A 13,870-nucleotide genomic window follows, 5' to 3' on the forward strand; every position below is an offset into this window, starting at 1 on the left:
ATACAAGTACAGAGATTACTATACTTAAAAAAATCTTATTCTGTGCTTACAAAATAAGTGGGTGGAAGTGGACATGAAGAGATGAACACAAAGAGGGGGAGCGGATGAAGAGAGAGAGAGAGAGAGAGAGAGAGAGAGAGAGAGAGAGAATAAGAGGAGGCGGACAGAGAGAGTGGGAGGAAGAGACGGACAGAGAGAGTGGAGAGGAGGAGATGGTCAGAGATAGTGGGAGAGAACATGGATAAGATAGGGGAGGAGGAGGATGAGATGGACAGAGATAGGGGGAAGAGGAGATGGACAGAGAGAGGTGCAGGAGGAGATGAACAGGACAGGGGGAGCAGGAGACAAACAGAGGAGGAGGAGGAGGTAGACAGAGAGAGGGGAGATGGAAATAAAAAGAGAGAAGGAGAGGTTGAGAGGGATAGAGACAGACCACAAGCGTCCTATACCAAATTATTGGTCTCGACTTCCTCTACACCACTGTGGTACGTTATAAACAGTTAACTCTTCACACTCTGTAGAAAAGTTACCATATAAATACAGAGATTACTATACTTATAGCACATTTTCGAAAGAAACTTCTAATTCTGTCTTACAAATAAGCTACAGTTGTAGGTGGAAGTGGATTTTCCTTTCAGATTCAGTGGTTGCATGGTATTGTATTAGTGTTACGAAATACAGGGTGCAACAAAAATGTACTTCACAAATTGCAGGGCACATACCTCATACATAAACGAAAAAATTATGTTACATGAACATGGGTCTGGAAAAGCTTTATTTCCATGTTACAACTCATTTTCTCTACCTCATTAACCATTGGAAACACGCACAAACTGAAGGCACCAGCATACCAAATGCAACTCTTTCTCACAGGAGGTGTTCAATATGTCTCCCGTGAGTGTTTATACATGCATCAATGGCTCCAAACTTTTTCCTATCGAAGCATCTTCGATCCAGACATCACATGGGCATCTAGTATCTACATTTGTGTATACTGCCATTCCATGAGTCAAGTCTGTGATTAAATCTATGTAGTAACCAGTGTGCTTACAACGGTCATAGTAATCGTTAAAACAGTTGACGTTACCTGTAAACAAGCAATGACGTACGTCGCATGGAAGCAGGGACATGTAAAACAAAAATTTGGCGGTGCACAACGTAACCAGACGTCACCAAGAGTGCATGTTCTCCAGGATTCTAACGTTCTGTTCTTGTGTGTTTCCCTTTATTAAGGGGAGTTTTACTATCTTTGCCCGAAGAAAGCATGTTCTTTGAGAATTTTTTTCTCGGGGTGTGTTATAGATAATTTTTTTCTCGGGATGTGCTATAGATATCAATGTCAATTTTGGTCAAAATGTTTATTGATATTTTCTCTACAAACTGGAATGTTTTCGACCGAAAATGTATAAGAGCAAAGACGGAAGTGCGGTCTGAACGAAACAAAATTTCGACGTAGACCTCCACGCGCGGTATGTCACAGGTCAGCCGGCTCGTCTAAAATCAAAATTGGTTGACGTTAGCGAAGTATATAAGATTCTTTAGGAGTTGTACCTCGCTTGAATTATTTGGACCATAGGATACAAAACGGCGGCCATCTGAAAACATTTGGTTTCTTTCATCGATTTTTCGACTTCGTCGGCCAAGTAAAAATATTTATAGTTGATGGATCGGAATAAAAGTGGTACAACTCCTAGACAATTTAGTTATTTTTGTCAGAAACAAAGAATCATGCCAGTCGGTTCAGTAGATTTGAAGTTACCATACACGCCATAAACAAAACGTCATTTCGAGAAAAACGCGTTTGAAGTTTTGACTATATATAAATGCAATATTATGCAACGTACGTTCAATCTGCCATTCAGAGTCCATAAACTAGTCCTTCCTCTTCCTCATAGAGGGCGTTCTGCTCGATCTGGGCCATCCTGCGCTGCTCCAGAGCTGCTCGTACGGCCGGTGACAAGCGGTTTTCGGCCGCTTGAATCCGGTGGTCGTCCGAATGCCTGGTGAACTGCGTCGAATAGAGTCCCAGGATGACGTCCATCGTTGTCATGGTCTTCAGAATTGCTGAATACCCTTCGTTGAAGCTGCTCACTGCCAGGAAATTCGCAATCTCCACAGTCTTCGCACCAGAATGCAAATGCTTGGAGGCTAACTTCCAAACACACGCGTTCAAACTTTCATTTGAATTTTGTGTGTTTCCTCCCAAGCAAACTCATCCTCCGAAAGAAAAAAAACTGGTGCGTGAAAAAGGCCGGTTTCAGGCAGGTGCATGTTTTTGTTCAACCGCGAATAACAAACATTTCCGTTCCGTATTCGGAAAAACCGTTTCATGGGTGGATTCTAAACACTTTTATGGATCCAAAAATGCAATTTAAAAAATATCGATTTTTTGAACCAAAAGATAGTAAACCTTCCCTTAATGAGTTGGAGAAAGTTAGTTGTACCATGAAAACATAGCGTTTACAGAGCCACGTTCATATAAAATAATTTCCTTGTCTCCATGAGAGGAATGTGTCATGCAAATGTGCTATACATTTGTTTATACCTTGTATGCCATGTACATCAATCCTGTTCTGGTGATTACCACGTGGTGGTGTAATGTGAGGAGACATCATCACGCATCAGCTGTGAGATGTCATAATCACCGTATGTTCCGCTATGTAGCGGTGGAAATTATTTAATGAGGATTCTCGTATACATTTCGAAGTTGTCTTGATACAGAATGGGAAAACGTCTGAAAATCTCTAGTAATGTGTAGTTGAAGCTTACGATAGAACTTTTTATTGTGTATGAAAATAAATAAATTTTCAGTGGATCTTAAACTACGTATAGATAGTTTACGCTTTTCATGTAGTCACTTTACGTACTCAGAAAGGAATAAGCTCTAGTCTCTCAAAAAGAAAAGAAGGTGAAAGCATTTTTAAATGACTTAATTTTCTCCGTTAAAATAGAACAGAACGAAGAAAAGCTATTTTTTAATTCTTACTTGAAGCGCTCTGAATAATTTAAATGAAATTTAGAATGTCTCTGACAAGCATATGAAAGGATATTCCGCACCAAAATACGGCGTGTAGAGTGAGAAGCATCTAATATAGTGCTCCACTTTGCGAAAAGCTAAATAAAAATGTTTTTCCAATAAGATACGTATAGGTATAAATGTTTGTTTTTAATCAAGAATTGCTAAAGAGAGTAAGAAAGTGAAAACTGTAAGTATTCGATACAAATGCTGCAACTAGTTATCGAACTACGGCGCAAATCAGATACTGGAAGTTTTAATGAGTAACTTCCAATTTAGACTGTTGCTTCTTCTCGTGCAGATAAGAATAAAGTCTATAACTGTAATGAAAACCCATGCATAATTCATGTAATACTTGATAATGTATATAGTATGAATACGTAAAAAGTGAAGTGAAGTAGAGAGAAAAATGTATGAATAGAATAAAAGTGTGTGCGTAATAAAGTATGCACGAGAAATCGCCATGCACTGTAGGGCAGAGTGGTGGTACCCGAGTCACCAGGGGGAGTTGGACTGCCGCCACGGCCCACGGCCGCCGCCTGCAGCGGGATAAGAAGAGGAGAGAGGAATACTCTGACTGTGAGCGGCACCTGAAAGAGAGCGCGCCTGTTAAAAAACACCGACAGCCTCTCGCCGCCCAGCGCACAGCCTCAGACGCGCAACAGCTTCCATGCTTACACTATCACCAAAAGATACACACAGTCATAGCACAGTCATTATCATGAACACATTGCCGACATCGCAGTATCGTTTCTGCTGCACGGAGGTACTCAGCAGAGCAGACGAAAAACTAGGAGAGAGGTCTTCGTTCTGTTCGGATAACAAAGGCAGCGATCCTCGCAGAGTGAATATGTGTGCCTCCAGTCGGAGACTCGACGTTAAACCTGTGACTGCAGCGGTTAACACTCCACTTGTAGAATTCAGTTGGCTGGAAGTGGATCACTCCACAGCTCACCAACTTAAGGTTTTTTTATTTTTTTATTCTAAAGGTTTCACGTTCCAACAGTAAGGGAAGGATGACAAGGCCAGCCTCTGTAGACACATTTTCATTACATTCGTCTAATAAAGGAAAAATCAGTGACAAAACATACCACGATCTTTCTGGAAGATACTTCCTCTGTGAATCCAGATCTGACTTCAGAATTTCAGTAGCGGTCTCAGTTTCCATGTGATATTGATTTGTGCAAATGCTTGCATCAGCGTACGTACTACACCATTATGTGTGTCTTGTAAAAAGAGAAACAACAACTTTGTGCCAGTATACAAATTAATCAAAGAAACGAGCAACGTAAGAGTAAAGAAAAGTGAATAGAGATACATGTTATGTTATCATGCTACTGACTGAGCCACTGGGTGTGTTGGACCTTCCATCGAGCTACGCACCCCCTTCAAGATGTCTCCCGCTGTCAGAGACGAAACGTTGGGAACTGACCCAGAATTCATCAACCGACCACGGCATAACAGCCCGGATAATTATAATGGACATGATATTTCCGGCCGTGAAAGTCTACATTTTAGTATGTTATGTTATGTTAACTAGGGACCTAGAAACGACGGAGAGACTCCATCCCCACCGCAGCTGCAGTGGTCCACAACCCCACGACGACTACCGCAGTTCACTTCACCCCTAAGACGCCCCACACCGAACTCAGAGTTATTGTGCGGTTCGGCCCTCGGTCGACCCCCCCAGGGAACGTCTCACACCAGACGGGTGTAACCCCTGTGTTTACGTGGTAGAGTAATGGTGGTGTACGCGTACGTGGAGAACTTGTTTGTTCAGCAATCGCCGACATAGTGTAGCTGAGGCGGAATAAGAGGAACCAGCCCGCATTCGCCGAGGCAGATGGAAAACCGCCTAAAAACCATCCACAGACTGGCCGGCTCACCGGACCTCGACACAAATCCGCCGGGCGCTCCTTCCCGCCAGGAAAGCCATGCGTTAGACTGCACGGCCAACCAGGCGGGCGAATAAAGATACATAATATTATTTCTTCCCGATTTGCTAAGATATTTTACCTCTGGAATGTCAGTTTTTCACTTTGACGTATATGTCTTAAAGCGGGTGGTAAATTAGGATATTACACAGTTTTCTTTGTTTTAGAGGTGATCGCAGCTATTTTTGTCATACAAAAATAACAGTCTGTTGAGAAATCTGTTGGTAGCCTTCAAATCATGGGGACACCAAAGGACATGTGATCTGATCATTTTAACCAGCCTGTCAGGACTGTAGCACATGTCGAACAGCATATGTGGGAGGCCAATGTTTTGTCTTGATCGACAACCTTGCACCACAAATAAAGTTCGTAATGTGGTATTACGTATCGATACGCCCCACGGGCGTCAACGTTGTCAGTTGGAATTGCATGTTTCCGTCTGAAGCTGACAGTGGTCGCGCGGGATCTGGTGGAACCAATGGGGTGCGCCCGCTGAGCCATGCTTACAGTGGCTGTGGACTGTGAGCACCGTCACTGCCGCTATATAGGATGGCCAGACACCTGACACACTTGTGCTTGGAGCCACATCACTGTGGGATGCTATGTAGGCGCCGTGTAGTTGTGGCACTGACACCATTGTTCACGCTTCAGAACAGACAGTCTCTTCCTGGCTGACATTGTGATAGTTGTACTCTGTTTCTTGCTACATTATTTGTTCTGAGTCTTCGTATACTTGGAGAAACACAAGTTAAGTACATCTTTTGTTTGTCGTGTTAAGTTTTTCGCTAATCATGTCTACTCCCGTCCAGCTATTCTACAACGACGGCTGCCACACCACACTTTAGCCCACCTCTCATTACCGTCATGTATGAAGTCGTACACAAAATGCAGCATTGTCTTTACAACAGGATTAAGTGTGCGTTTTTGCGATTACAGGGTTAACGCGCCACAGATATAACACGGAGAAATGGGTTGTTTATACAGGTGAAGACATTACTCTTTCTGAATTCGCATAAAGCTGAAACTTTCTCGAATCTGCAGCAACTAACTCCGCAAGGTCAGAGCTCTCTCACTACTGAAACTGATGCAACAAACATAGTGCGATGCGACGTAACACCAGGGTGACATACGCGCCTCCTTCGTATCCTGGCAGTGAACGTCGGAACTGGGGATCAGGCATGGAATTCCCTGTATATATTCCGACTGTTTACCAACAATTACAGCCGTAAAAATAAATAAAAGCAAATAATTACGCAATACCAAAGTAACCAATATGCAACCTTTTCAAGTTATTTTATACATAGATGGTACTGCATCACGAAATTTTCGAATTCCGTATGACAAAGATACTGTTGAGCAGAGTGGCCGCGTTTCATTTATCACAAGGGGAACGAACGCAGATAGGGGTCTTTTGTTCCAAGTATATTCTAAGTTACACTTATACTCGAATGAGACTCTCCAATTTCCACAGTAGATGTTCTACGTTGAGTGAACCTTTGTGTCCTTCCTCAAACCAGTGCCACACCGAGCTGTAAATCAGAGCTTTTGATCTGGGAGGAATGAGGCAAGTACAAGGAGACAGACTGTGTCACAGTTTATTATGTCTCCCCACGGTAGTGGATCCGCGTGGCATAGTCGAGTGAGCGGCGCTTGCTCCCCATCACTCGCTATCCACGTCGTTCGGGCCTACTTGCTTTCAGGGAGGAGAGCACTTTTCGAGTGCGACCGAAAATGTTTGTGGTTCCCTTCAGCGACTAAGAAAGTATGGATGTGGTGCCCACGAAAACTACGGGCCACGCAACGAACTTGGGGCGACAAACCAGTAGCCTTATCCGCCATACTTCGCGAATGCTCTACACTGTGCAGGGCCCACGGGGAATCAGTATGTCAATGAAAACATACCCACCAAAGGTCTTAACTTTGATGTGCGTCATGGAGAGCTTGCAATCATTTAAATGCGCAGTTAAGAATTATTAAACTCGTCTGAAATCGGTACTCGCTTCCCGCCGAAGACGACTGCTGGCACTGGTAAGGCCTGTAGTGTCACGTGCTCTGAAGTACGCACCACGCCCTGTCCTCGTGGGCCTCTACATTGCGGTTAGTGACGTCACAATGCAGCTCTAGGTCTAACAAGAGCAAATCGTGTGGTCACTGCAACATCACGGCCACATTGTGTGAGGTAGTGTCGGCCATCTTCTGCAACTTCTGCCACTGTGCCAAACTTACTCGTCCTCACTCTTGCACACCGCAGCCTCGTAAACGCAACACGAATCGGGCACGCGCCTGCAGCGCTCTAGTCCCACGTTTCTCAACCTTTTTTCCTTTGCAGTACACCCAAGTACTTTTCAAACTTTCGCGACGCTCCATAAGTGATATTTTTTTCCTAGATGCAATATACCAAACACAAATTACAAACAAAAATTTTTGTTACTGATATACATATAATCATAAATAATGATGGGCGATTTATTACGAATTGAACTACTCCAAGAAACGATTTGGTGTTAATTTTTTATGCTCTAGACATTTTATCTACAGAATATTAGAATACATTAAAAATATCGCAGCACACATGAAACACGTATTCGTGACACAGTAGTGTGTCACCACGGCACGTTGATTGAGAAACGTTGCTCTAGTCTCTCCCCCCCCCCCCCTCTCCCCCATCACCCCCCCCCCCACACACACACCAAACAGAACATGCACTCTAACCCATTTTTACCAAGCCACAGAGGCCTTAGATTAATAGTAACAGCAATAAAACATTAAAAAGTTTCAATATAATTATATATATATATATATATATATATATGTGTAATATATTATACATGATAATATATTATGCACTATGTAATCGAAAGTATCCGGACACCTGGCTGAAAATGACTCACTAGTTTGTGGCGCCCAAGATCGGTAATGAAGGAATTCAGTATAGTGTTGGCCCACCCTTAGGCTTGATGACAGCTTCCACTCTCGCAGGCATACGTTCAGTCAGGTGCGGGAACGTTTCTTCGGGAATGGCAGCCCATTCTTCACGGAGCGCTACACTGAGGAAAAGTATCGATGTCAGTCGGTGAGGCCTGGCACGAAGTCGGCGTTCCAAAATATCCCAAAGGTGTTCTATAGCATTCAGAATGAAAGGTGCAATAGCCAGCCCCTAATTGCTCTTCAACAATGGGAAGCAAGAAGGTGCTTAAAACTTCAACGTAGGCGTGTTGTGCGATAGTGCTACGCCAAACAACAAGTGGTGCAAGCCCCCTCCATGAAAAACATGACCACACCATAACACAACCGCCTCCGAATTTGGCAATACATACGCTGGCAGATGACGTTCACGTACCCACACCATGCCATCGGATTGCCACATCGTTTTCCGTGATTCGACACTCCACACAACGTGTTTCAACTGTTCAATCATCCAATGCTTACGCTCCTTACACCAAGCGAGACGTAGTTTGGCATTTACCGACGTGATGTGTGGCTTATGAGCAGCCGCTCGGCCATGTAATCCAAGTTTTCTCATCTCTCACGTAACTGTCAAGTACTTGCTATGGATCCTAATGCAGTTTTGAATTCCTGTGTGGTGGATCGGATAAATGTCTGCCTATCACACATTACGACCCTCTTCAATTGTCGGCGGTCTCTGTAAGTCTACAGACGAGGTCGGCGTGTGCGCTTTTGTGCTGTACATGTCCCTTCACGTTTCCACTTCACTATCACATCGAAAACAGTTGACCCAGGGATGTTTAGGTGTGTGGAAATCTCGCTTACAGACGTATGACACAAATGACACCCAATCATATGACCACGAACGAAGTCCGTGAGATCCACGGAGTGCCCCATTCTGCTCTCTCACGATATCTAATGACTGATATGGAGTACCTGGCAGTAGATGGCAGCGCAATGCACCTAATATGAAAAACGTATATTTTTGGTGGTGTCCGGATACTTTTGCTGACATAATGTATATAAGATTCAATATAATTATAAAAATCTGTTTAAAAGTGAAAATACCGTATAAAATCTCTTACTATACTAATAATTTGTATATTAGTTGTTAGTACACCGCTTTATCATATGTTCCAAGAAATTTCATTTTCGAGAAATATATCATTTTTAAAAGCAATCATCCCAATATTTAAGTACATGTGTCATACAACTGAGGCACTGAGAACCATTATGGTCTAAAGAACAGAAACAAAGTTTAGAATAAAATAAATGTTTGTGAAAATTAAATTTATAGGCAAACCAAAGATTGTATTTATTATTAGTATTAATTCACAAAATTTCCATGTATAGGCTAGTGACAACAGCGTCTTTTGACACTTGCAAAGTTTGTAATTAACGTGAAACCAGAATCAGAATCAGAATATGAAAAGCAGGCACTAAAGGCACCACACACACGATTATGACGTATTCCAGCACTTTATGGTCCTCTTTATCATCATTTTCATTAAGAAAACTATCTGCCTTGAGCTTCAGATAAAACTGCCAGTACACCAAGCATTACTACGACGTTCATAATGTAAACACTAAATTACAGTGATAATTCTGGATAACAATTGAGTAGCGCAGATAAACAAAATTACGCTTTATTCTTTGGGCCTGTATTGGAATGAATATCCTAGAAATTAGTGAGACACCTTTTCGTAAATGTTCATATATACAGTGTGGGGCTAGAGACATAGATAAAGCTGGTTCACCATAGGATCAACGTATGTCAAGAGCATGCATACATGCTACAATCTCAGAATAGATGTTTATGTGCTTTAGTCCCTTATGGTTCTCATCGCCGCAATCGATTTAAGAACTGTAACAGAACTTTAACGTTGTTATAGTTCTGAACCATGTGAAGCTCGAATAACGGTAGTTAAACCAGTTAAAAATTTTGCATGCATTGTATTGCATATTAATCACTTACAGTAAAATCGACTGCTCCATTCCTTTCGATAAATTACATTCCAAATACAAATTTAGGTGGATCTAAAGTATTCTTGTAAAGGAGACGAGACGTTTTCCTGAAGAAAAGGTTTCGATTTTTAAAAATCTTTCATTTATGACACCAAAAAGTATGAAGTGGAGTAAGCAAGTTTCAGTGTATCGATGGTACTAACAGCGTATCGTCTTCTGAAAATGAACGCAGCTCCATTCAGTTCCTGCAGGAAACAGTGAACACGAGCGTTCCACGACAGCTAATCGTCTCTCTTTAATCTGGAGTGTTCTGCTCCACTTATCGTTCCATCATTCCAAGAAAGATAATTGACAACGTGATCAGAACTGTATGTCAGAAAGTATGTATAGTACATTAGCTGATTGCGGAATTCATGAAATGTATTAAAGTATTGGTACGGATGCATCGTACTTACCGTTCAAGCTGTGTGCACACTGTTCACTTCCCCCCACTCTTCCAGCTAGTGTAAATCATTCTACTGCGAGTAAGTTGTCTCTGAAGTATTAGATAACAGCAGTTCGTTTCTGTGCATTTTTATAATATTTTATACTTCGTTGTAATTGTTAATGAGGACGTAAAATCGTGGTCTCTGTGATGACACTAATATGCTGCCCATCCGTGTTAGATAAGAGGAAGAAATACGTTCTCCATGTACCCTGTTGTCTGGTATGCTTACACGCTCCAGCGAGTTCTGACACATGTGGTCAGAGCAGCTGTAAGACGGCAGCTACTTACGTCTCTGCTTCCGTCGCGATTAGGCGTACCGCACCGTTGACAGCGAAGCCGTGACGTGGAAACGAGGTAACGTAAATTCACGATGGTATTTATTGAGTATTCATGCTGCAGTTGGTCTCATAAAACTACAGGACTTTGTGTCTGCAAAGAAAGACAAAACTACTAAGGTAAAACAATGAAACATCGAACTGTTACGTCTTTGCGATTTCTTTTGTGTTGCTAAAACAAGAGTTCGGATTATCGAATTGGAGGAGAAAATATCATTCTTACCAGCTCATAACTTCCAAGTAACATTTTCCATCTTAAATTCAAAGGGCTGGCTCCAACATTTAAGACGAATTTAAAGTCATTTATTTGTATATCGATAGCTACAAAAAGGTACAGTGTGTTAACGAAACTAATAACTACAGAAATAAGTTGAATCGTATGCGAGTAGCTCAATTTTATATTGCATTTTTAAGCTATACATGGACGTTTAATATGAGAACCGACTGACTGTCGCCCAAATAACAGAAGAAACGCTAAGACACGTACTACTTCTTTATGGTAATGTCGAATACGTTCTGCTCTACACCGAAGTTTCGTACCGTCCCCTAAGCACTGCGCAGTGAGGTACGGCGTATGTATAGTAGCTGTATTACAGTGTTCTCAGAACCCCACACCCACACCACTCCCATCCGCACTCCGATTCCAATACCCCATAAAGCTTCGTACTTGGCTGATAAATCCTTCGGCGCCAAGTGATTGCTCTTATCGCTAAGTGAACTATGAGAAATACGATATTCAGTCATGTAAGAAGACGCATAACGCCACGAAAATCAAGACGCGTCTGGGGAAAAACTTTCGTAATATTCAGTACGATTCTCACAGAAATCATAATTACTATGAGACCTATCGTAAATATGGCCTTCCAACCAAACCTGTATGTGTCACTAAAGTGTGTGAAAATGCACGAAACAATTTACGCAAATGCGATTAAATCATACAGCAAACAAACTGATGAGCCAAAACATTATGACCGCCCGTGTAAGAGACTGACGGCGCTGGGTGGTACGGATTCAACGAGTAGGTTTCTGGAGTTCTGCGGCAGCAGATGTCGCCATAGGAGTCACGCAATTTCCGTAAATTATGGACCGGTGGTTTGCGGGGAGGAAATGGCGCCCCTTAGCCTTCAGAACAGGCGAATCTGGTTAGCAATGAATTAATGAGAGTTCACTCTCAGTATGCAAGAGAACACCAGGATTGGACAATGGAACAACGTTTGTCTTCACCGACGAGTGTAGGACTTGTCTGTTGTCTGATGATCGCGGTTGGAGAAGTGAGCGGGTACCGATACACATTTCAGCTATGCAATCCGACGAGAGGCTGCGCCGTCATATTTTGGACCAGTGTCGTCGAGAATCGTCGGGCGCCTCCCATTGTTGACGAGCGTAATTAGTATAGGGGCAGGACCCTCCAACCATATTTCAAGACTTACAGGCAACATTTCGGAGACGGGTTTGCCTTTTAAGAAGACAGTTCACGAGCACACCGCGCACACCTTGAGAACACTTTTCCCGAGCAGACAGGAGTTCACGGAGTGGAATGGTATGCGTTATCTGCTAATATGAATGCGACTGACCACGCTTGGGGCCAGTCTAAACTAGCAGAATGTCTTCGTCACAAGGTCGCTGCACATATTCTCGATGACCACTGGAAGGTCGCCCTCGATGAGTGGAACAAGGCTAAGCGAAAACGTCACGAACATCCTGTGGACATCATGCCAAACAGGATCCGAGCACGTCGCACGCAACGGAGTGTGGCAACACGGTACTGAATGTTGCCCGGCTGCAGATTTTGATTTCACAGACGTGCACTTTATAACAGGCTATCTTCATTTGGTGGTACTTTTATCTTCATTTCACAAGAGAGTTATTTTTAGTTTCATAGTGCTTACATTATCATTCTCTGCTTTCGTTGCATCTCAGCCCACAGACAACAGCGAATAGTCAGCTATTGGAAGACTTTTCTTAATGGTTTATACAGGATGGGGAAGATACATTGCTGACAAAAGCTAAGGAAAACGGACATCGTTAGAGAGGAATAATCACAGGTTATGACTGTCGACATGAAACATAGTACGTACGTAATAGAGCTGAAGTGGTATATTTGTAACGAAAAATGGTACAGATTTCACAACATGGGAAAGCAGAATAACAACATAAATAACGTTCATGTTTGACACAGGTCAGACTCCAAACATTAAGTCGATATCGGACCCTGAACAAGAAGGATGCCCTCCTCGGACACTAATGCGCAGTTTGCACCTGTTATTCATGCTGTAGAGTTCTTGGCGATATTTTCCTATTCCTTTCTCAAGGCGGTTTTCGGTTCTTGCACGGTTCGGAGAAGGGGTGTTCGGAAATAAACACTTATACCATGGACATTCAGGCATGCTCTATAGGGTTTAACTTCGGGGAGTACGCAGGCCGTCCCATACATTCAGTATCTTCACTTCCAAGTATGTGCGACACTTTAGTGGTGCTGTGCGGGTTGGCTATATCGTCCATAAACAGGAAGAGGGGACCTGCCGCATCCCTAAACAGACTGACACGATCCAGAATGCATGAAATGAATTCACAATTGCGAATAAGGACAACCATCAGCTGTAGAATGGAATGACGACAATGAAAATTTGTGCCGGACCGGGACTCGAACCCGGATTTCCCGCTTATCTCGAGCGGTCGTCTTACCATTTGGCTGACCAGACCCAAACTTCCACATGTTGGTTATTGCAGTGCCTGTGTTATTCTGATTACGATGCAAAGTTTCTTCGGACATGCATGCACGTCCAAAGGCACTGTGCATCGTTATTAGAATAACACGGGCACTGCACTATCGAATTTATTCGCCGATACCGGGAAAGCAGCTTTCAAGAACGACGTCTGACCTGCACGGGAATATACTTAATGGATGTACGAGTACAGGTCGTAGACGCGTAGTTGACGACATATGGAGGTTCGGTTCAGGCCTTAAGTCGTGCACGGATAGTCAAATGGTAAGCGGGAAATCCGGGTTCGGGTCGCGGTCCAGCAAAAATTTCCATTGTCGTCATTCCATTCTACAGCTAATGGTTGTCCTTACTCGCAGTTGCGAATTCATTTCATGTATTTCATAATTGTTGTAGTAGCACGTCCAAAGGAACTTTGCATCACAATCAGAATAACACAGGCACTGCAATATCATAGCGATTCA

At 42.9% G+C, this 13,870-nt stretch overlaps 1 protein-coding gene across 1 annotated transcript in view; it reads right to left on the reverse strand.

Annotated features, from left to right (window-relative positions):
• Nucleotides 1–13,870, reverse strand: part of LOC126484447 (uncharacterized) — a 729,699-nt gene that overhangs the window by 183,947 nt on the left and 531,882 nt on the right. The window contains exon 4 of the mRNA XM_050107967.1: nt 3,507–3,606. Coding sequence (XP_049963924.1) covers nt 3,507–3,606 — 100 coding nt within the window. The remainder of the gene's footprint in view (nt 1–3,506; nt 3,607–13,870) is intronic.

This window comes from Schistocerca serialis, chromosome 6, assembly GCF_023864345.2.
Source record: "Schistocerca serialis cubense isolate TAMUIC-IGC-003099 chromosome 6, iqSchSeri2.2, whole genome shotgun sequence".
Classification (NCBI taxonomy): domain Eukaryota; kingdom Metazoa; phylum Arthropoda; class Insecta; order Orthoptera; family Acrididae; genus Schistocerca; species Schistocerca serialis.